Source organism: Scyliorhinus canicula, chromosome 2, assembly GCF_902713615.1.
Source record: "Scyliorhinus canicula chromosome 2, sScyCan1.1, whole genome shotgun sequence".
In the NCBI taxonomy this organism is placed as follows: Eukaryota; Metazoa; Chordata; class Chondrichthyes; order Carcharhiniformes; family Scyliorhinidae; genus Scyliorhinus; species Scyliorhinus canicula.
The window spans coordinates 145,160,391-145,182,315 of record NC_052147.1 but is presented as its reverse complement, the minus strand read 5'-3'; the positions used below and the strand labels follow the sequence as shown (position 1 = coordinate 145,182,315).

The 21,925-nt window shown below is 46.7% G+C and overlaps 1 protein-coding gene across 1 annotated transcript in view; it reads right to left on the bottom strand.

Annotated features, from left to right (window-relative positions):
- LOC119962278 (microtubule-associated protein futsch-like) overlaps positions 1–21,925 on the bottom strand; it is a 433,376-nt gene that overhangs the window by 394,306 nt on the left and 17,145 nt on the right. The window contains exons 3-6 of the mRNA XM_038790266.1: positions 7,625–7,676; positions 5,994–6,145; positions 5,791–5,913; positions 3,400–3,444 (exon numbers count right to left, since the gene is read on the bottom strand). Of these exons, the coding sequence (XP_038646194.1) occupies positions 3,400–3,444; positions 5,791–5,913; positions 5,994–6,145; positions 7,625–7,676 (372 nt within the window). The remainder of the gene's footprint in view (positions 1–3,399; positions 3,445–5,790; positions 5,914–5,993; positions 6,146–7,624; positions 7,677–21,925) is intronic.

Here is a 21,925-nt window from a genome sequence, read left to right as displayed (position 1 = left end):
ATAGTTTTACAATGTTCGTGATGATCTGCCGGTCGTTGAGGGGGTTCTCCTGAAGCTAAACCGCATCGTGATCCTGCACAGCATGCGCCAGCTGGTCCTAGAGCAGCTGCACAAAGGCCATCTAGGTGTTGAGAAATGTCGCCGTAGGGCCAGGGAAGATGTCAACTGGCCAGGAATCAACGACGACATTCCCAATGTGGTACTCAACTGCCCCTCCTGCCAGCGTTTTCAACCCACCTAACCACGGGAGATCCTGATGCCTCATGAGTTGGTCACATCGCCCTGGACCAAGGTGGGCATTGACCTGTTCCACGCATTGGGCAGGGACTATGTGTTAATCATTGATTACTTCTCTAACTACCCGGAGGTCATCAGGTTGCACGACCTCACTTCTTCTGCTGTCATTCAGGCGTGCAAAGAGACGTTTGCCCGGCATGGCATCCCGCTCACAGTGATTTCGGACAATGGCCCCTGCTTCACAAACCAGGAATGGGCCAGCTTCGCCCGGCAGTACAACTTCGCACACATCACATCCAGTCCCCTGTACCCTCAGTCCATGGCAAGGCGGAAAAGGGGGTTTATATAGTCAAGAGGCTACTCTGCAAGGCTGCCGATGCCGGATCTGACTTCCATCTCGCTTTGTTGGCCTATCGCTCTGCCCCGCTCTCCACTGGGCTGTTGCCTGCACAGTTACTGATGAACCGCACCCTCAGGACGACGGTGCTGTCAATCCACACCCCGAATCTCGATCATGTCCCCTTGCTTCACAGGATGCAGACATCGCAGGCGCAGCAAAAAGCGACACACGACTCACGTGCTGCTGATCTCCCCGACATCCAGCCAAACGACAAGGTTCGCATTCATCTACCAGATGGTGGCTGGTCTGCAACTGCTGTTGTCCTTAGGCAGGTGCCCCCCCCCCCGGTTCCTTCCTGGTTAGGTTACCGGACGGATCCATTCGGCGCCGCAATCGGCGTGCCCTTCGCCTTGTTCCACAGTCGTCCCGGGATCCTCTGAACAGTTCCTCTGCTGACCCTGCCATGGACTGTGCAGAGCTCTGCCTCCCCCTGACTGTTGCAGCCCACCCAGCTCCTGACCTGGCGGCCATTGACCCACCCTTGAGGCGGTCAACCAGAGTTCGTCGCCCATCTCTAGAGACTGAATTTATGAACTTTGCAAATTTATGGACTCTCTGAGCTGTTTCCTTCCTTGTTAAATCGTTTTCTATCGGTTTGTATATTGCACTGTTATTGTTCCATTTGTTGCATACTAACTATCTGTACCAGGCACCTTCCCTTGTATATAGCTTTGTTTCCTGTATATAGATTTGTACATATGTCTTCACACCTCACATGTAATTAGGAACATTCTTCATACATCCACACTATTTATTGTTTCACATTCACATCAAAATCTTTTAAACGGGGAGGGATGTCATAATATACACCAGTATATCATGGTGCAAACACACACTGAGGGACATACACTAGGACCAATCAACATGCACAAACACTGCAGCCAATTACCAGTTAGAACACGCGCACTATAAAGGCAGAGAGCATCACTCTTCCCGCTCATTCTGGATGCTGCCTCTCAGAAGCACAAGAGCGCATCAAGTTTAGTACAGACTCACACCACGTGCTGAGAGATTCAACTGGTTCAGACAGGCACAGGTCTCTAGTTAAACTAGCATCGTGTAAACCCACAGTTATTGTAGGTCTATTATTTTATAAGTAGTTAATAAAATAGTGTTGAACCTTCTTCAGTGTTGATGGCATATGTCTGCTTCACAAGTCCACAGTGCCCAACACTTCATTGGCAAGCAGCCAATCAATGAATCTGAAACTGGTGGAGCCATTCAGAATCTTCCGGAAGAAAGGCGGGTCATCTGTGGAGCTCCTTTTTGTCCTCAGTTCTGTGAAGAGTTCAGCCTGGAAGCAGCTGGAAGGCACTCTCTCTTCCTCTCTCTCCCTCTGCCTGGTAATTTTAAAACCTCCTAGTCAGATCTGTGAAGGCAAACCTCTTTAAAAGACCTGTGAAACTGCAGAACTGTGAAAAGACCTCATGGAGTGGAAAATTGCAAGCAGTTTCTCAACCAGATCGGAGAGTTTTTAAACCTTTATACGAATGGCTGGGAAGAACCCAATCTGCGACCACTCTTTATAATACAGCCAATGTTTCTGTACAGGGATCAGGCAAATGAAGATACTACAAAATTCTCAGGTTTAAGCTTCCAGTAGTAGCTCAGGGAGATGGGGGCTCCATCTGGTGGTTGTAGGTTGGAATTGCACTGACCTGACTCTCCTGTGTGAGCTCCATCTGGTGGTTGGAGGTCAGAATTGCACTGACCTGAATCTCTTCTATAAATTAATTCCTCAGAGGGTCACATTCGGAGAAGACTGGTGCCCACAGAGGTCACACACAGCAGTGAAGATTAATCTCAAACCTTTTCCTTTCATTTCCGTACCAGTCTCCCCGAACAGGCGCCGGAATGTGGCAACTAGGGGCTTTTCACAGTAACTTCATTGAAGCCTACTCGCGACAATAAGCGATTTTCATTTCATTTCATTGTACTAACCTGTTTCCTACCTCCTCACTGTGTTCATTTTGTGTGTTTCTGGGTGGAGGGTGGGGCGGGGTTTTGAGATTAGATAGACCATAGTGCCAATTATTTCCTTTATATGTTCAACTTTACCCTTATTATAAATAAACAGTTTGTTGGTTTCACGTATGAATCTGGTGTCTGTAACACATTGGAGCAGTCAGGGCTTAAAGATCTCAGGAAAACACAAATTATTGCTTAATTCACTTATTTTGGTACTCTGGGGTCTTTGGGCTGGAACTGACTGCGCACTTGCACAGGGTGTCGTAACAGTTTCTCATAGCACAATCCCAATATTAATGTCAGTTCCTAGAGACTCCAGGGAAGCCCTCGAGAATTGGCAACCCCAGAACATAGACAGCCAGTGTGAAACTCACTCTGTGTGGTAGTTATACATTGGGCAGGATTCTCTGTCCTGCTCCACCCGTTTTCAGGTGCGACGCACCCTCACCGGCAGCGGGATTCCCTGTCCCGGCAGCTGGTCAATGGGGTTTCCAATTGTGGGCACCCCCATGCCGTCGGGAAATCTGAAAACGTGAATGCGCTGCCGGCGAAACAGAGGATCCCGCCGACAGAGAATGCAGCCCATTGTCTTTCTCAGGCACACATAGTGGTATTTCCTTTGTTAACTGAAGATAAATAAGCCTGAGTATGAAGCAGGATTCCCTCTTTTACACTCACACAAAATTGGAGCAAGGAGAGAAAATCCAGCCCTTAGTCTGAGTGAGTTTATGTACATATTCCCCAACTTCTACCTACAGCCTCTCCTATTCCAGCCGCCTTGTCTTAACACTTACCAGATTCTTGATCCCCAGTTCAAACGTGTCTGAGACTGAAACTTGCTGAAAGACAAACAGATCCATGAATGAGTGCTCCTCACCACAACAACTTGTACTAATACAGCACTTTCCACAGAGAAAAACACACTTCCAAAGCATTTTGCAGAGACTGTCTTGGGCAAAAAACAAATATCAGGACAGGTGAATAAATTCTTGGTAAATGAAGTAGGTTTTAAAGACTGCCTGCTGTGATAGTGGAGTCGGACACTTTTGGAACTTTCAAGCGGTTATTGGATAGGCACATGGAGCACACCAGAATGACAGGGAGTGGGATAGCTCGATCTTGGTTTCGGACAAAGCTCGGCACAACATCGAGGGCCGAAGGGCCTGTTCTGTGCTGTGGTGTCCTGTGTTCTATGTTCTAAAGAGAGTCTCAATTGAGGAGGTAGAGGTGAAGAGGCAGAAAGTTTTTAGTTGCCAATTTAAGAGCAGGGGAGCCCAGACAGATGAGGGCAGAGCCATCAATGATGGAGTAAAAGAAGGGAAGACTATCACAAGCAGACCCCAAGTATAAAGAGCCTGAATAAATAATAATGGCCATTCGCATGACCCAGAATTCATTGTCACCATGGAGATAATTTCATGTCGTTCATTGTGATTGGCTTGTTGAGATGTAGCAATGAGTATGAACATAGGATCTGAAGGAGGCCATTCTGCCTCTCGAGCCTGTTTCATCACCATTCAATGAGACCTTTGCAAATCTGCGACACAATTCTATGGACCTGCCTTTGCCCCATATCCCTTCATATCTTTGGCTAACAAAAATATATTAATAGCAAGTTTAAAATTATTAATAATAACAATCTTTATTGTCACAAGTAGGCTTATATTAACACTGCAATGGAGTTACTGTGAAAGGACGTAGTTGCCACACTCCGGCGCCTGTTCAGGTACACTGAGGGAGAATTCAGAATGTCCAATTCATCTTTGATGAAACCGGGAGGAAACCGGAGCACCCGGAAGAAACCACGCAGACACATAGCGAAAGTGCAGAGTCCGCACAGACAGTGACCAAGTCGGGAACCGAACCTGGGATCCTGGCAACCGTGCTAGCCACTGTGCAACCATGCCGACCTAGCGTCAACTGTCCTTTGCAGACACAAGTTGCTTCCTAATTTCATTTCTGAAAGGACCGGTTCTGAGTTCAGACAATGTCCCCTCATCCTAGACACCTCAACCTAGCGTTTAATTTCTCTCCACTCACCCTCTCTTTTTCCATTAGCATCTTGAAAACGTTGATCAAATGAGTTCTTAATCTTCTCAAAGAGGAAATACAACACAAGTCTGTGTAACCGCTGTGGAACCAGCAAGTCCAGCTATCATTAGGCTAGATTGGCACTGAACTCTCTCCAAGGCCAATACATCCTTTCTAAAATGTGTTGTCCAGAACTAAACATTCCAAATTAACTCGGGTTGGATGAGAATTAATGTTTGGCATGACATGAAGCCAGAGAGTGTTGGAGGATTCAGTATACTGTGGCCTGGAATGCCCCACACTGAGCACTTATGGGAGGACATGTGTCTGGACACATAAAGAAGGAACACAAATTAAAGGAGAGTCCCCCCTCCCTCACATGTTTCTGATTAGACACAGGTTGTGAGGAGTGTGTGTACAACCCTGATACCAATGGCTTGGAACAATTGGGTGCCCTTTGCTTCACTCCCCCTGTTTCAGAGATCAGAATGGACCTTCCTAGTTTGTGTGGCTCAGCTACCTGTGTGAGCTACCTGTTGAAAGATCAAGGAGACCCGTGCAACAACAAATTGCATTTATATAGCACCGTTAACGCCCCAAGGTGCTTTGCAAGAGCCTTATCCAAGCAAACCTATCACTTTCTCACCAAAGCAGATATGAGGGCAAGTGGCCAAATGCTTGGCCAATGAGATAGATTTAAAGGTGCACCTTAAAGGGGAAAAGAGCAGAGAGGTGCAGAGAGGTTGAGGGAGGGAATTCTAGAGTTTCAAACCACAACAGCTGAACACAGCAGACGATGGTTGCGGAAGTGGCCGGGGGAGTTAGAATTAAATCAGAGACATGCATGAGACCAGAATTGATAGAATGCAGAGATCTTGGAGGACTTTGGGCTGGAGGAGTTTGTGGAGGGTTTGGCCCCTCCTTGGGGAAATTTAAGAATGAGAATGCTAATTTTAGATTTGAGGTGTTGATGGACTGGGTGGCAGTGGAATGAGAGATAGACAGGAATTGGTGCGAGTCAGGCTTCGCTACACAAATCACATACAGCAGTTAGACAGTGGGTTAGTTGCAAAGACTAACTCCTAGATGCTACCTAAGCAGATTCCTTTCCTCTTCAGATCGTGTTTTGATGCTAATTATGTGAATGGACTTACCTGAACAATGTCAAACAGATGTAGATAGGTTCGCCCCAGGACCCTCTGAGATTCACTGAGTCTCTCAAGCTCCAATAGTTCGATAGAGATCTTGTTCCTGTCATCATTCTTCCCTCTGGGAACCTAGCAGAAAGTGAGAGTTATAGAGGCTAAACAAAATGTTTACTTCATTTCCCTTCCAATCAGGCAGTTCCTTACTTTACCTGAACACAAAAGTATTTGACCTCTTCAAAGGGAATAAGGATTTTTGACTTTTTTATCTTCAGGAGCTCTCTGATGTGGTGTGTTGCAGTGGACTTCATGATATTTCCCACGCTTATCCGGATAACCAGTTGCATTCTCTTTTTCAGAACCACTAGAGGTTGAAGCACTTAAGGAAAACCATTTCAATCAAGCTTCTAAAACAGAGCAGTCGTCACTCAGCCAGCTACCCAAAACTATTCATGGGACCAGTTGTGCATTCCTCCCACCTGTGGTTGATGCAATTAGTTGTGCTCTGACTGATCACGCCTGCAGTTGACATCGCTTGACACAATTGTTCATGGCCTCAATGGTCTCATGTTTCACTGACGTTTTTAGTGGCCCAAGATCCCATGTGTTTTGATAACCATTTTCTCAATATGTCCTTCAAAGATCTATGTACATAACTCCCAGGTGCCCCTGCCCCTGCACACACTGCAAGATCAGGAGATCAATTTACACCCAGAAGGCTCATCTCACCAAACCTTCCAGAATGATCTCTACCATCGCCATTGCTCCATCAAGATGACCCTTGGATTCGTACCATTTCTGGATCTCAACCACGTTTGCTTGCAACACAATGGAACCACTGGGAGTGAAGATCTTCACCTACATGTCACGGATTTAAACAAAGGTTGGCACAAGCTAACGTTCCACCTCTCTGGACCATCATCAGAGAGAAAAGAGCATCAAGACCAGGGGCAGGATTCTCGTTTCTGAAACTAAGTGTTGATGCCAATGCAGAACTCGTGGACTTTTACGACAGAAAAATCTGTGCCACACCTGGACCGATTCCACTACCGTTATGGGGCTTGCACTGGTGCCACATCGAACACAATCAATTCCAATGAAAAATGGGGCGAGATTCACCGGGTCCGTGACCAACACTCGGGAGGCTGACAAGCTGCAGCCGAACATACACATTACACTCCTCACACACACTCAACCCAGTAAACAAGATGGCACTGGTTGTGCTGGAGCGTGCCCATACAGCTGACGAGTTGTCTGGGGCCAGAGGGCACTCGGGAGGAGGGGCGGGGGGGGGGGGGGGGGGGGGGGGGGGGGGAGTCCCTAGGTGACACCTATATGACCCACGGCACTACGTTCAAAGTAGGCTGTTAGCGGTGTGCGCAGCTGCATGGCTGCCTTGCCGGCTGCGGAAATGGTGTTCCATGCCCATCCATCCCAACCCCACAGCTCCTCGCCAACCCCCGCTACTCTCTTCAGCCCTGGTAGAAGCCGCTCGGCCAGCGGCACAACTGTCAGCAAACTACGGTGATGTTGGACACCATCCACATCCCCTTTCTCGCCTTCAGCATCCACTACACTGTTTTCACAATTTGTAAAAGCACAAGTGAGCCATGCCGTCAGGAACTTGCATTCCGGAACGCATTTTCGTCGCCGTCGAGGTGCTGGAGCATTGCGATTTGGCGTCAGATCGGCGCCGAACACCATTTCGGCATCGGAACCGATTCTCCGCCCAATTGCCTTTCCTGATTTTGGCATCGGCTAACGGAGAATCCCGCTCGAGGTCTTTCAAATACTTGGCGAACAGAATGAGCACTCTGCAGCCTCCAGCTGAGGAAAAGGATACAGGTATTGGAAAGGTCCTTACAGTGTTTAATATAGAATGCCACACAGCCAACCTGCAATAAAAAATGGAAAGTTATTACGGTGAGGTTGAGTAAAGACAGGAACGGTTTATATTTTACATCCATTTTGAGATTAACTATTGACCAGAAATGTATCAAAAACCATAAAACATTTCGCTTCAGTTAATGACTTTGGTTAGAAACAACAGCTCAGGTGAATCCTGGAAACTAGAAAATGGATGCAACACTGACAAGAATCAGATGTCAACATTCCTCCTCTCTTATTCCCGACAAAACCACAGAGCTACAAAATAAAAGACAGGTAGTTGAATTTAATGTCCATGGTGGTGATCTCGTCCACCTGTCAGAGAGCCAGTGGCAACTCAGTTGTGACATTTCCGGGGGGTGTAGGGGAGGTTGGGGTGAGGGGTGGGGCACCCTGATAGTATTGTATACCGATCAGGCAATATAACTGCTGCGTGGTTCCCATGCTTTAAAGGGGAAGGTCCCTCCTCCAAGAGCTGCCAAGCAAGTCCGCCAACTCTTCAGCCCTAGCAGCTCCTCTGTGGTTGGTGGTCATTGCTGGCACTGCAGAAGGCCCTGGAGCAGGAGAAGGTGATAGAGGCCCGTGAAGAAAGTCATAGAATCACAGAATTGTTCCGTCGTAGAAGGAGACCATTCAATCCTTTGTGTCTGCGTTGGCTCCCCAAATGTACATTTTGACTGAGTGCTTTTCTCCTCACTTTTCCCCATAACCCTGCACATTGTTTTTATTCAAATAATCATCTGATGCCCTCGTGAATGACTCGAATGAACCTGCCTCCACCACACTTGACTGCTCAATAAGTTATAGCCACCAGGTCTATAAGTTAAACACAACAACTGTTTATTTATAACAGGAACAAAGTCAAAATATGCAATAATTATAACGGTCAGCTAGTCAACCACTCCCTTTGACCGTTCCATCCTGTACCCAAACACACACAAGACAGACACATGCAGAGGGAAAGGAAGGGGAAAAATAATAATTAAAATGAAAGGTGAGTGTCCTTGCTTCTGATGCAGGCTGGCTGTCCTTCCGGGGTGCTCAGGGATCTAAGCCACTGGTGGACTGCCATTGGTGATCCTCTAGCAGGAACATTCAGTCAGAACTCGAAGGCTATAGGAATCCCTCTGGGGAGTCACTTTAACCTGGGCCTTCATTCAAAGAATCCACCTCAGACCTTTTTAATTCTTACTCGTTTCCAACTCCACTGGAATAAGCAACATTCTCACTGGGACAAAAGCAGAGTTCTCCACACAAACAGTTTTCAAACAATTGACCCCGCCTACAGCTAGTAGCTGGACTGAATTTCCCTGCAGTTCAATCTGGCTGTGGAGAGAGAAAGGCCTTTACTTTTAATCTTCAGAAAAAATTCATTAGATGAGACAGAGGGATCAGGCTGTGACTCTCCAGCTTCTGACCAAATCAAAAGTAAATGCCAACTGAGGAAGAAACTTTCCAGAGAAAACACCACCCTATTGGTATGGGCCTTTGATAAGGCCTGGGAATTTGAAACAGTCCATTGGCTGACAGACAGTGATGTGTCAGCACTGATCTCCCTTGAATCGGCTGATCCGAAATATAAACAGCTCTTTGCAACCTACCATGCCTTGAGATCATAAGTTAATCATCAGTTTCCCAGCCACTCACTTCCTGGTGGCCATGGTCTGAGTGGTCACACACAGGGCAGCTCCTGCTTAAAGGCACAGGAAAGAACTCTTTTTACCCGATACTGGGTGGAATTTTGATGAAAAGGCGTAGGTGGAGGTTGGAGGAATAGTTTGCCCAGGAGTGGTACGTCTGCTGGTCATCAAACCCGGCAGAAGACAGTGAGAGACTAGGTTAGGGAGTTAAAGCAGGCGTATACTGCAGCAGCAGCCAATGTAAGCAAGGCGACGGGGGAAGCGCTGATGCAAGCTGCAAGGCCCCAAATGGAGCAGTTGATGGCTTTTATCAAGGAGGAATTCCAGCAGCAGAGGAAGGAAATACAGGAGGATCGCTCGAAGGCCATCCAAGGAGCTGTGGCACCCCTGACAAGTTCATTGAAACAGGTGGAGAAGTGTTTGGAGGTGCAGGGGTCGGGAGATCAAAGGAGTGATCTCGGATCACAGCGATCGTGTGGTGGCTCTGGAGGCAGAGGTAGAGCTCCTAGGAGACCTCTGTAAAATGTTGAGGGCAAGGGTGTAGGAGCAGGAGAACACCTCGCGAAGACAGGACCTGCAAATAGTGGGTCTGCCTGAAGGAATGGAAGGAGTGAGTGCAACGAGGTACGTCTCGAAGGTGCTGGCGGCAGAAGGGGTGTTAGATAAGGTGCCTGAAGTGGACCGAGCGTAGGTCTCTGAGGCAGAAGCCGAGAGCTGGGGAGCCGCCGCGGGCGATGATTGTGAGACTCCACAAACTGTGCAGAAAGAGAAGATTTTGAGTTGGGCCAGGAAGGAGCGTACCTGCGACTGGGAGTGGAATAAGGTCCGAATGTATCAGGACATCGGAGCTGAATTGATGAAGCAGCGGGAAGGCTTCAACAAGGCCACGGCGGTGCTGTACCGGCAGTTGGTCAGGTTTGGGGTGCTCTCCCGGCGAAATTCTGGGTGACGTTCGGAGGCTGGGAATATTATTTTGAGACCACAGAAGTGGCCGAAGACTTCATTAAGGAGCATAAATTGGGGGAGAACTGAGCGGACAATGCTTGGGAACCGGAGTGCTGGCACTTCGTAATGGCCGGGAGTATGTTTGAAGTGGGTGTAGGGACTCGGGGGATTTTCGCCTTTTTCTGGGGGAATGGGGGGGGGGGGGGGGGGGGGGGAGGTTTGCTGTTGAGAGTAAATGGGTTCTAGGGATGAAAAGTTTATGTGGGATAGATGTTCCCATCCTCTCTCCTGTTTTATGGGACTGTTTGTGTTTAACATCTGTTTGTTTGCTTTTGGAGAAGACTGCCTGGGATTCAGGAGAAGTCCTTATTTGGGTGGGGAAGGGGAAGGTCAGCAGGGAGCCTTCCTCCTTGAGCTGAGGAGTGGGGGGAGAAGGGGAGGTCATTGGGAGGTGCCTTGGGCAGGGGCGGCTGCGCTAGCAGGTGATGCTGGTGAACGGAAGCGAGGTGGTGGGGGAGAAGGCCAAGAGGGATGGCTGGGGGGGTGGGGGAAGGGGGGAGGGGGGAGGGGGGAGGAGGTTGTTGCGACATGGCAGGGGGTGAGAGATGGCATGGTCAGGGACGGAGAAAGTTGCTACCTGGATGGGCTAGGTATAGAGTGGAATTAAGGGGGCGGGAGTTAAGTGAGGAAGATGACGGACGGTAGAGGGGATTGGAGGCGTAAGCCTCTGGTAAGGCTGGTAACTTGGAACGTCCCTGGACTGAATGGGCCAGTTAAAAGGTCGCAGGTGTTCGCACACCTCAGGAGCTTGAAAGCGGGGTGGACTTTCTGCAGAAGCTGCATCTCCGCGTGAAGGACCTGAAGGATCAGGTTAGGTTAAGGAAGGGGTGGGTCAGGCAGGTTTTCCACTTGGGGTTTGATTCAAAATAGAGTGGCGATTTTAATGAGCAAAAAAAATGAGATTTGTGAGAGCGAAGGTGAAGGATCCGGGTGGGAGATATGTGATTGTGTGTGGTGTATTGGAAGAGGCACCCACTGGTGGTGTTGGTAAATGTTTATGCCCCAAAATTGAGATGATGTGGGTTTTATGAGGGGGTTGCTGGCAGCAATCCTGGATTTAGCGCGCACCAGTTGATCATGGGAGGAGATTTTAACTGTGTCCGAGAGCCGAGGGTGGATAGTTCAAGCAAGGGAGCAGGGGGGGTTTTTGGAGAGGATGGGTATGGTCGATTGGTGGCACTTTCAGAACCCAGGGGGAAGGGAGTGTTGTATCTGTCCAATTCAAATATTTCAACCAGCTCTTTAATTAAAGTTTACCCAGGTGTCTATATTTGTGAGTAGAACAAAGTAGGCCACAGATATAATGCAACACACTTTATTAAATATAGTTAACCCGTAAATTACAAGAAACACCTAGGATTCAACCTTACTACCCGCAAAGGTGATTTGGTAAGCTGCAGATCCGATCCCCGAGTCCCTCTGGTTCCTCTTTGTAAAGGTGATTCTCAGTGGCTGTTGTGTGCTTCCTTCCTTCTGGTCTGGTCAAGCTCACATCACACACCAAGCTTCAACTCTTTGCTTCGAGTCTTTTGCTTCGAGTCTTTTGCTTCGAGTCTTTTGCTTTGAGTCTTTTGCTCCCAGTCTTTGCTTCCATTCTTTTCTTCCAGTCTTTTGCTCCGTAGATGCCTGGAATGCCTATTTTTACCTCCCTGTTGCCACCCACCTCCTTTCTTCACCTGCCCTTGGGCTTCGGCCAATGGAGTCTCAGGGGGCCGGGTCTCAGTACCCAATGGTCTGGTTGATGACCTATTGACAGGGAGGAGCGATGATTGCTTGATGGGGTATCAGGATCTGTGGACAATAGGCCAATGCATCTCAAGTAGGAATGATAATTGTTACGTTCTTGGATTGTTCTCCAAGATAGCCACGGTTGTAGTGTTTACAAAGAACATAAAGCTATATGTTTAAATCAAAGTTAGTTTATTTTACACTACTTGAAATGGTTTGCACACTCTACTGAGTAATAGCTAACAAAATAATAGTATTGAATCGATGTTAAAGTAATTAATTATCTCTCTTTAATATAACCTATCATATCATTACACCCCCTTTTTTTAGATGTTTATAAACAGTTCATTTGTTTTTCTTTACTAGTTCAGTCTGTCAGGCTTCTTTCTGATAATTGAGTAGCAGATTTGTCCATCGGCTTCTGGAAGTCATCTTGTTGCTTATCAGATGATGTAGTAGTATGTAATAAATTATCATCAAACTGAAGAAATGGAAATAACGTACGAGAAGATTTGACTTTCAGAAGAGCACATCAATTTCTTCTAAGAACAGAACCATCAGTCGCTTTAACAATGTACGAGTGCGGTGCTGCTTGGCGTATGACCTTAGCTAAATCAGACCATTCTCCAGGGGGAATGTATTCTCACTAGATCATCTGGATTAAGTGATTCGAATGATTTTGCATGTTCATTGTAGTTTTTCTCCTCAAGATGCTTTTGATGTTGCATTTTCTCTATGTCCTGCTGAATATCAGGATCAGCTAGTTGTAGACATGGAAGAGTTGTATTCAACGATCTCTTCAATAACAACTGAGCAGGAGATAAATCAGTTGAGGTAGGAGTAGCCCTATAATTCAATAAAGCTAAGAACAGATCTGAGCCAAAGTCATGTGCTTTCTTGAAAAGTTGTTTCACAATGTGAACGCCTTTTTCAACCTTGCCATTAAATTGCGGATAAAAAGGACTAGACGTGATATGAGTGAAATTATAATTACGAGCAAATTCTGTCCAATCATTACTATCAAAGCAATGTCCATTGTCTGTCATGACTCAGCAAGGTATCCAATGACGAGCAAATATTTCTTTAGTCGCTTTGATCACGGATTTTGAAGTAGAATCAGATAATTTCATTACTTTTGGGTGGTTTGAAAAACAGCCGATGATCAAGACATGATTATGACCATGAAAATGAAAAAGATTAAGACCAACTTTCGACCACGGTGTCTTCTCGAGATTGTAAGTTGTGAGTTTCTCTTTACTCTGTGATGATTGATTTCACTGGCATGTCTCACATTCTAGTACAAAATTGCCATGTCAGTATTTATTCCAGGCCAATATACTGCCTGTCTCGCTCGGCGTTTACACCTTTCTATTCCTAAATGACGTTGATGAACCTTCTGGAGGATCATGTGCCTTAGTGTGATAGGAATAACAAAGCGATCGAGATGAAGTAGAAATCCATCTACAACAGTGAGATCAGATTGAATATTTCTGAAGTTCGAACAGTGTCTTTTTGGCCAACCATTTTTCATATGGCTGATTACTCGTTGTAATATGACATCGTTTTAAGTCTCCGCTCTGATGAGCTTGAGTTTTTCATCACATACAGGAAGAGTTTCAGCTAGAAGTTCCACGTGAGCTCCTGGTTGCTGGACATCTGTTTCTGTCACAAGAGATAATGCGTCAGCAATGATAAGATCTTTGCCTGGAGTGTAGACCAGTTGAAAGTCGTACCTTCTTAGTTTCATGATTATTCGTTTCAGTCTTGGAGTCATATCATTCAAATCTTTCCTTATGATATGAACGAATGGTCGGTGATATGTTTCAACCGTGAACATCGGAAGTCAATATATGTAGTCATGGAATTTCTGTATTCCCGTATGCCAGCCTAAAATCTCTTTCTCAATCTGAGCATACCATTGCTCTGTGGTAGTCAGAGATAATAATAATAATAATTGCTTATTGTCACAAGTAGGCTTCAATGAAGTTACTGTGAAAAGCCCCTAGTCACTACATTCCAGCACTTGTTCGGGGAGGCCGGTACAGGAATTGAACCAGCGCTGCACGCATTGTTCGTTCTGTGCTAAACCAGCCCCTCTGGATAGATCTGGATGCATATGAAGCGGGTCTCCAAAAAGCATCATCATTCTTTTGAAGGAGCACTGCTCCAATCCCATTTTGACTCGCAACTGTGGAAATCTTCGTTTCTCACCCAGGGTCAAAGAACAAGGACAGGTGCCTTGGTCAACGCTGACTTGAGATCTAACCATTCTGTTTTGTGATCTGCTATCTACAAGATGAATATGTTCTTCTTAATGAGATTCTCACTAGATCATCTGGATTAAGTGATTTTGATGCAGGAAACCAATGCAGGAAGTCAGAAGGTAGTAAAACAGGGACAGGAACAAAAGGCAGTAAGGGGGAAAGTGTAAGGCAGAGAAGCTATAGTCAAAAATCAAAAAGAGCGACTACAAGGTACAGTGACTGAGGGGAGCTCAGTGAATAGGCCCAGTAATACTAAAAGGAATAAAACGGGAAGTAAAAACATAAATGGTAAGCGACGCGGCAGGTTGTTACATGAGGATATGGGTTCAACAACAAGGAAAATTAGGAGAAAAGTTAAGAGGAAATATAACTTAGGAGAGGTGACTGATCGAAGTGTTAAGATTCAAAACAGAGGTATAAAAGCCAGCATAAGTGTACTTTACTTTACCTGAATGCTCATAGTATTCGGAATAAGGTAAATGAGTTGATGGCGCAAATCATCGTGAATGACAATGATTTAGTGGCCATGACTGAAACATGATTAAAGGATGGTCACAACTGGGAGTTAAATATCCGAGAGTATTAAACGATTTGGAAGGACATAGTGGATAGTAAGGGAGGTGGTGCAGCTCTGTTATTTAAGGATGACATCTGGACAATAGTAAGGGATGACATCGGTGCTATGGAGGATAAGGTTGAATCCATTTGGGTGGAAATCAGGAATAGTAAGGCGAAAAAGTCACTGATAGGAGTAGTCTATAGGCCACCAAATAGTAACATTATGGTGGAGTGGGCAATAAACAAAGAAATAACTGATGCATGTAGAAATGGTGCAGCAGTTATCATGGGGGATTTTAATCTACATGTCAATTGGTTTAACGAGGTCAGTCAAGGCAGCCTTGAGGAGGAGTTTATAGAATGTATCCACTATAGTTTCATAGAACAGTATGTAATGGAACCTACGAGGGAACAAGCAGTCCGAGATCTGGTCCTGTGTAATGAGACAGGATTGATTAATGATCTCATAGTTAGGGATACTCTCGGAAGGAGCGATGACAATATGGTGGAATTTAAAATACAGGTGGAGGGTGAGAAGGTAAAATCAAACACTAGTGTTTTGTGCTTAAACAAAGGAGATTACAATAGGATGAGAGAAGAACTAGCTACGGTAGACTGGGAGCAAAGACTTTATGGTGGAACAGTTGAGGAACAGTGGAGAACCTTCCAAGTGATTTTTCACAGTGCTCAGCAAAGGTTTATACCAACAAAAAGGAAAGACGGTAGAAAGAGGGAAAATTGACCATGGATATCTAAGGAAGTAAGGGGGAGTATCAAATTGAAGGAAAAAGCATACAAAGTGGCAAAGATTAGTGGGAGACTAGAGGACTGGGAAATATTTAGGGGCAACAGAAAGCTACTAAAAAAGCTATAAAGAAGAGTAAGATAGATTATGAGAGTAAACTTGCTCAGAATATAAAATCAGATAGTAACAATTTCTACAAATATATAAAACAAAAAAGAGTGGCTAAGGTAAATATTGGTCCTTTAGAGGATGAGAAGGGAGACTTAATAATGGGAGATGTGGAAATGGCTGAGGAACTGAACAGGTTTTTTGGGTCGGTCTTCACAGTGGAAGACATAAATAACATGCCAGTGACTGATAGAAATGAGACTATGACAGGTGAGGACCTTGAGATGATTGTTATCACTAAGGAGATAGTAATGGGGAAGCTAATGGGGCTGAAGGTAGACAAGTCTCCTGGCCCTGATGGAATGCATCCCAGAGTGCTAAAAGAGATGGCTAGGGAAATTGCAAATGCACTAGTGATAATTTACCAAAATTCACTAGACTCTGGGGTGGTCCCGGTGGATTGGAAATTAGCAAACGACCACTTTAAAAAGAGGTCGGCAGAAAGCGGGTAATTATAGGCCAGTGAGCTTAACTTCGGTAGTAGGGAAGATGCTGGAATCTATCATCAAGGAAGAAATAGCGAGGCATCTGGATGGAAATTGTCCCATTGGGAGATGCAGCATGGGTTCATAAAGGGCAGGTCGTGCCGAACTAATTTAGTGGAATTATTTGAGGACATTACCAGAGCAAAAAGTGCAGAGGATACCGGAAGTCTGCAGAGGGATTTGGATAGGTTAAGTGAATGGGCTAGGGTCTGGCAGATGGAATACAATGTTGACAAATGTGAGGTTATCTATTTTGGTAGGAATAACAGCAAAAGGGCTTATTATTTAAATTATAAAGTATTAAAACATGCTGCTTTGCAGAGAGACCTGGGTGTGCTAGTGCATGAGTCGCAAGAAGTTGGTTTACAGGTGCAACAGGTGATTAAGAAGGCAAATGGAATTTTTGTCCTTCATTGCTAGAGGGATGGAGTTTAAGACTAGTGAGGTTATGCTGCAATTGTACAAGGTGCTCGTGAGGCCACACCTGGAGTATTGCGTTCAGTTTTGGTCTCTTTACCCGAGAAAGGACATAATGACGCTGGAGGGTGTGCAGAGGAGATTCACTCACTTTTAGCTTTTAGTCGGATTTTGTATTGGAAAGGAAGAGTACCCATACTCTTGAGTGAGTGCTTGCTGAGACGGGGAGTAAATTTAAAAAAAAACTTACTGTTGGGGGTTTCCAGCTGACTCCGGTTGGAGTGAAGACAGAGTGACTGCTGGGTAAGTAGTAAAGATTTAAATTGTTTGCGCAGGCCCATAACAGCTGATTGCTGTTATAGCGCGCGATGCAGTGGTTGCTGAGTGAGTGCTTGCTGAGAAGGGGAGTAAATTTTTTTAAACTTACTGTTTGGGGTTTCCAGCTGAATCCGGTCGGAGTGAGGACAGAGTGACTGCTGAGTAAGTAGTAAAGATTTAAATTGTTTGCGCGGGCCCATAACAGCTGATTGCTGTTATAGTGCGGGACGCAGTGGTTGCTGATTAAGTGTTTTATTTTTACCTCTATTTAAGTTGGGCGGTTCCTAAACATGAGACACTACACTTGTAGTGTCCCCCACCCTTCCACGTCCTCTAACCTAAGGGGTTGAGTGAATATCAGGTAAGCTCTTTCTTTCTTTCTTTTTCTTGTTTTATCTATAGGGGATGGCAGGGAAGGCAGTGCAATGTTCCTCCTGCAGAATGTTTGAGGTGAGGGACGCCGTCAGTGTCCCTGCTGATTTCACCTGTGGGAAGTGCACCCATCTCCAGCTCCTCAGAAACCACGTTAGGGAACTGGAGCTGGAGCTGGATTAACTTCGGATCATTCGGGAGACAGAGGTGGTCATAGATAGTAGCTTCAGGGATGTAGTTACTCCGAAGAATGAAGATAGATGGGTGACGGTGAGAGGGGCTGGGAGGAAGCCGTCAATGCAGAGATCCTCTGTGGTCGTTCCCCTCAGTAACAAGTATACCGCTTTCGATACTGTTCAGGGGGACGACCTACCAGAGGTAAGCCATGGTGAACAGATCTCCAGCACTGAGTCCGTCCCTGTGGCTCAGAAGGGAAGGAGGGAGAGCAGGAGAGCAATAGTTATTGGGGACTCTTCGGGAGGGGGGCAGTAGTCCAGAAGCCAGTGTTGAGAGTAGTGAGGTACTGACGAGGATATCAAGGTCGCAGGAGTGTACCAGCAGACAGAAAGGTGGGTTGAAGTGTGTCTACTGCAATGCAAGAAGCATCCGGAATAAGGTAGGTTAACTTGGAGCGTGGATTGGTACTTGGGACTATGGTGTTGTGGGCATTACGGAGACATGGTTGGAAGTTCCGGGATACAGATGTTTCAGTAAGAGTAGGAAAGGTGGTAAAAGAGGTGGAGGAGTAGCATTGTTAATCAAGGATAGTTTAACGACTGCAGAAAGGCAGTTCGAGGGGTATCTGCTTACTGAGGTAATATGGGCTGAAGTTAGAAATAGGAAAGGAGCAGTGACGTTGTTAGGAGTTTTCTATAGGCCCCCAAATAGTAATAGAGATGTGGAGGAAGAAATTGCAAAATAGATTATGGATATGTGTGGAGGTCTCAGGGTAGTTGTCATGGGTGATTTTAACTTTCCAAATATTGATTGGAACCTCTAGAAGTCGAACAGTTCGGATGGGGCAGTTTTTGTACAGTGCGTGCAGGAGGGTTTCCTGACACAATATGTGGATAGGCCGACAAGAGGTGGGGCCACATTGGATTTGGTACTGGGTAATGATCCAGGCCAAGTGTTAGATTTGTTTGTGGAAGAGCACTTTGGAGATAGTGACCACAATTCAGTGTTTTTCACTATTGCAATGGAGAGAGATAGGGCCATACGGCAGGGCAAGGTTTATACTTGGGGGAGGGGTAATTATGATGCGATTAGACAAGAATTAGGGCGCATAAGATGGGAACAGAAACTGTCAGGGAAAGGCACAAATGAAAAGTGGAGCTTGTTCAAGGAACAAATACTGCGTGTCCTTGATAGGTATGTCCCTGTCAGACAGGGAGGAAATGGCCATGTGAGGGAACCATGGTTCACAAAAGAGGTTGAATGTCTTGTCAAGAGGAAAAAGGAAGCGTATGGAAGGATGAGAAAACAAGGTTCAGCTGGGTCGCTTGAGGGTTACAAGGTAGAAAGGAATGAGCTAAAAAAGGGCTTAGGAGAGCTAGGAGGGGCATGAGGAGTCCTTGGCGGGTCAGATCAAAGAAAACCCCAAGGCTTTTTACTCTTATGTGAGAAATAAAAGAATGACCAGGGTGAGGTTAGGGCCGGTCAAGGACAGTAGTGGGAACTTGTGCATGGAGTCAGAAGAGATATGAGAGGCGTTGAATGAATACTTTTCTTCAGTGTCCACCAAGGAGAGGGGCCATGTTTTTGAGGATGAGTGTGTGACACAGGCGGGTAGGCTGGCGGAGGTAGATGTTCTGAGGAAGGATGTATGAGCAATTTTGAAAAACCTTAGGGTTGACAAGACCCTTGGGCCAGATGGGATATATCCTAGGATTCTTTGGGAGGCAAGGGATGAGATTGCAGAGCCTTTGGCTTTGATCTTTGGGTCCTCACTGTCCACAGGGATAGTGCCAGAGGACTGGAGAGTGGCGAATGTTGTTCCTCTGTTCAAGAAAGGGAATAGGAATGACGCTGGTAATTATAGGCCGGTTAGTCTTACTTCGGTGGTCGGTAAGTTAATGGAAAAGGTCCTGAAGAATAGGATTTATGACCATTTGGAAAGAGGCAGCTTAATCCGGGATAGTCAACACGGATTTGTGAAGGGTAAGTCTTGCCTCACAAATTTGATTGAATTCTTTGAGGAGGTAAATAAGTGTGTAGATGAAGATAGAGCAGTTGATGTCGTTTACATGGATTTTAGTAAGGTGTTTGATAAGATTCCCCATGGTCGGCTCATGAAGAAAGTAAGGCGGTGTGGGATAGAGGGAAATTTGGCCAATTGGATAAGTAACTGGCTATCACATGGAAGACAGAGGGTGGTGGTGGATGGAAAATTTTCAGGCTGGAGACCAGTTACCAGCGGTGTACCACAGGGATCAGTGCTGGGTCCTCTGCTATTTGTGACTTTTATCAATGACTTGGAGGAGGGGGCTGAAGGGTGGGTCAGTAAATTTGCTGATGACACCAAGATTGGCAGAGTAGTGGATGAGGTGGAGGGCTGTTGTAGGCTTCAAAGAGACATTGACAGGATGCAGAGCTGGGCCGAAAAATGGCAGATGGAGTTTAACCCTGATAAAGGGTGATTCATTTGGTAGGAAAAATTTGAATGTGGATTACAGGGTCAACGGCAGGGTTCTGAGGAATGTGGAGGAACAGAGAGATCTTAGGGTTCATGTCCACAGGTCTCTGAAGGTTGCCACTCGAGTGGATACAGCCGTGAAGAAGGCCTATAGTGTGTTAGCATTTATTAACAAGGGGCTTGATTTTAAGAGCCGTAGGGTTATGCTGCAAGTGTACATGACCCTGGTGAGACCACATTTGGAGTATTGAATGCAGTTCTGGTCACCTCACTATAGGAAAGATGTGGAAGCATGGGAAAGGGTGCAAAGGAGATTTACCAGGATGCTGCCTGGTTTGGAGGATAGGTCATACGAGGAAAGGTTAAGGGAGCTAGGGCTTTTCTCTTTGAAGCGGAGGAGGATGAGAGGCGACTTAATAAAGGTTTATAAGTGTGGTAGTCTGTGTAGAGGTATTACGGTACCTAGTAATGCTGGAACACCATTGGTAGATAATGTTTGCTTTCCATTGGTCGAGCCTGTATAGTAGCTCCGCCCTGCAAGGCGGGGTATAAGAGCCCGTGCCGCCCCAGCAGCTTCCTTTCTGTACCTGAGCTGCTGGGAGAAACATCTAGCTTATTAAGCCTTCAGTTGGACTACAACCTCGCCTTAGTAGTCATTGATCGTGCATCAATTTAATAAGCTAGATTTAAAGAATGGAGCTCCGAATCAAGCCGGAGTGTATACAACTCAGCCCCCATGCAGTAAACTCGGCGGCGACTTTCAAGCACTGGCTAGCGTGCTTCAACGGCTATCTTGGAACGGCAGCAAACACACCCACAAGAGAACAGAAACTGCAGATCCTGCACTCGAGGGTGGGCCCAGAAGTCTACACCCGCATCGAGGACACGGACGACTTTGATGCCGCGATGGAGTTGCTGAAAGGACATTACATTCACCCTGTAAATCAGGTCTACGCCCGGCATCTACTAGGAACGAGGCGACAAATTCCTGGTGAGTCAATGGAAGAATTCTACCGTGCGCTCCTAGTGTTGGGGAGAAACTGCAGCTGCTTGCAAGTTTCAGCAAACGACCACACTGAACTGTTGATTTGGGACGCTTTCGTTTCAGGTATGCTGTCCTCTCAAATCCGCCAGCGTTTGCTGGAGAAAGAGACACTAGGCCTCAAGGAGGCACGGGCCCTTGCCGGCTCCCTGGATGTAGCCTCCCGAAACGCCCGCGCCTACGCCCCCGACCGCGCGGCAGCCCCCTGGGCAGCGTAGAATCCCTCTGCAGCCGACTCCGAGGCAATGCCCCACGCTCCCCCACAAGCTCGCACTGCAAGACGGCCCAGCAACCCCGGGGGGCCCCGCTGCTATTTTTGCGGGCAAGCCAAACAACCCCGCTGCCCAGCCCGTTCGTCCACCTGTAAAGGGTGCGGCAAAAAGGGCCACTTCGTGGCAGTATGCCAGGCCCGGGCGGTCGCTGCGGTCTTTGGGAGTGAATGCGGACCCTCACTACAACCCACTCCACAGGCCCCGTGCGGCCAGCTAGCGCCGCCATCTTCCTCCTCCAGGGCAACGTGTGGCCTCCGGTGCCGCCGTCTTGTTCCACTGATGCCGCGTGTGATGGATGGGCGCCGCCATTTTGTGCACCCACAGCCGCGTGAGACCAGTGGGAGCCGCCATCTAGAATGGACTCCCAGGACCTCAGTGCAGATGACCACACGCGGCCCGATGAGAACACCCACCTGCTGTCACGATTAGCCTTGGTGACCCTGGACCAGTCTCGGCCTCAAACACTCTCAACCGCTACAACAACGGTGCTAATCAACGGACACGAGACATCATGCTTAATCGACTCTGGGAGCACGGAGAGCTTCATACACCCCGACATGGTAAGGCGCTGTTCTCTCCCCGTCCATCCTGTTAATCAAAAAATCTCC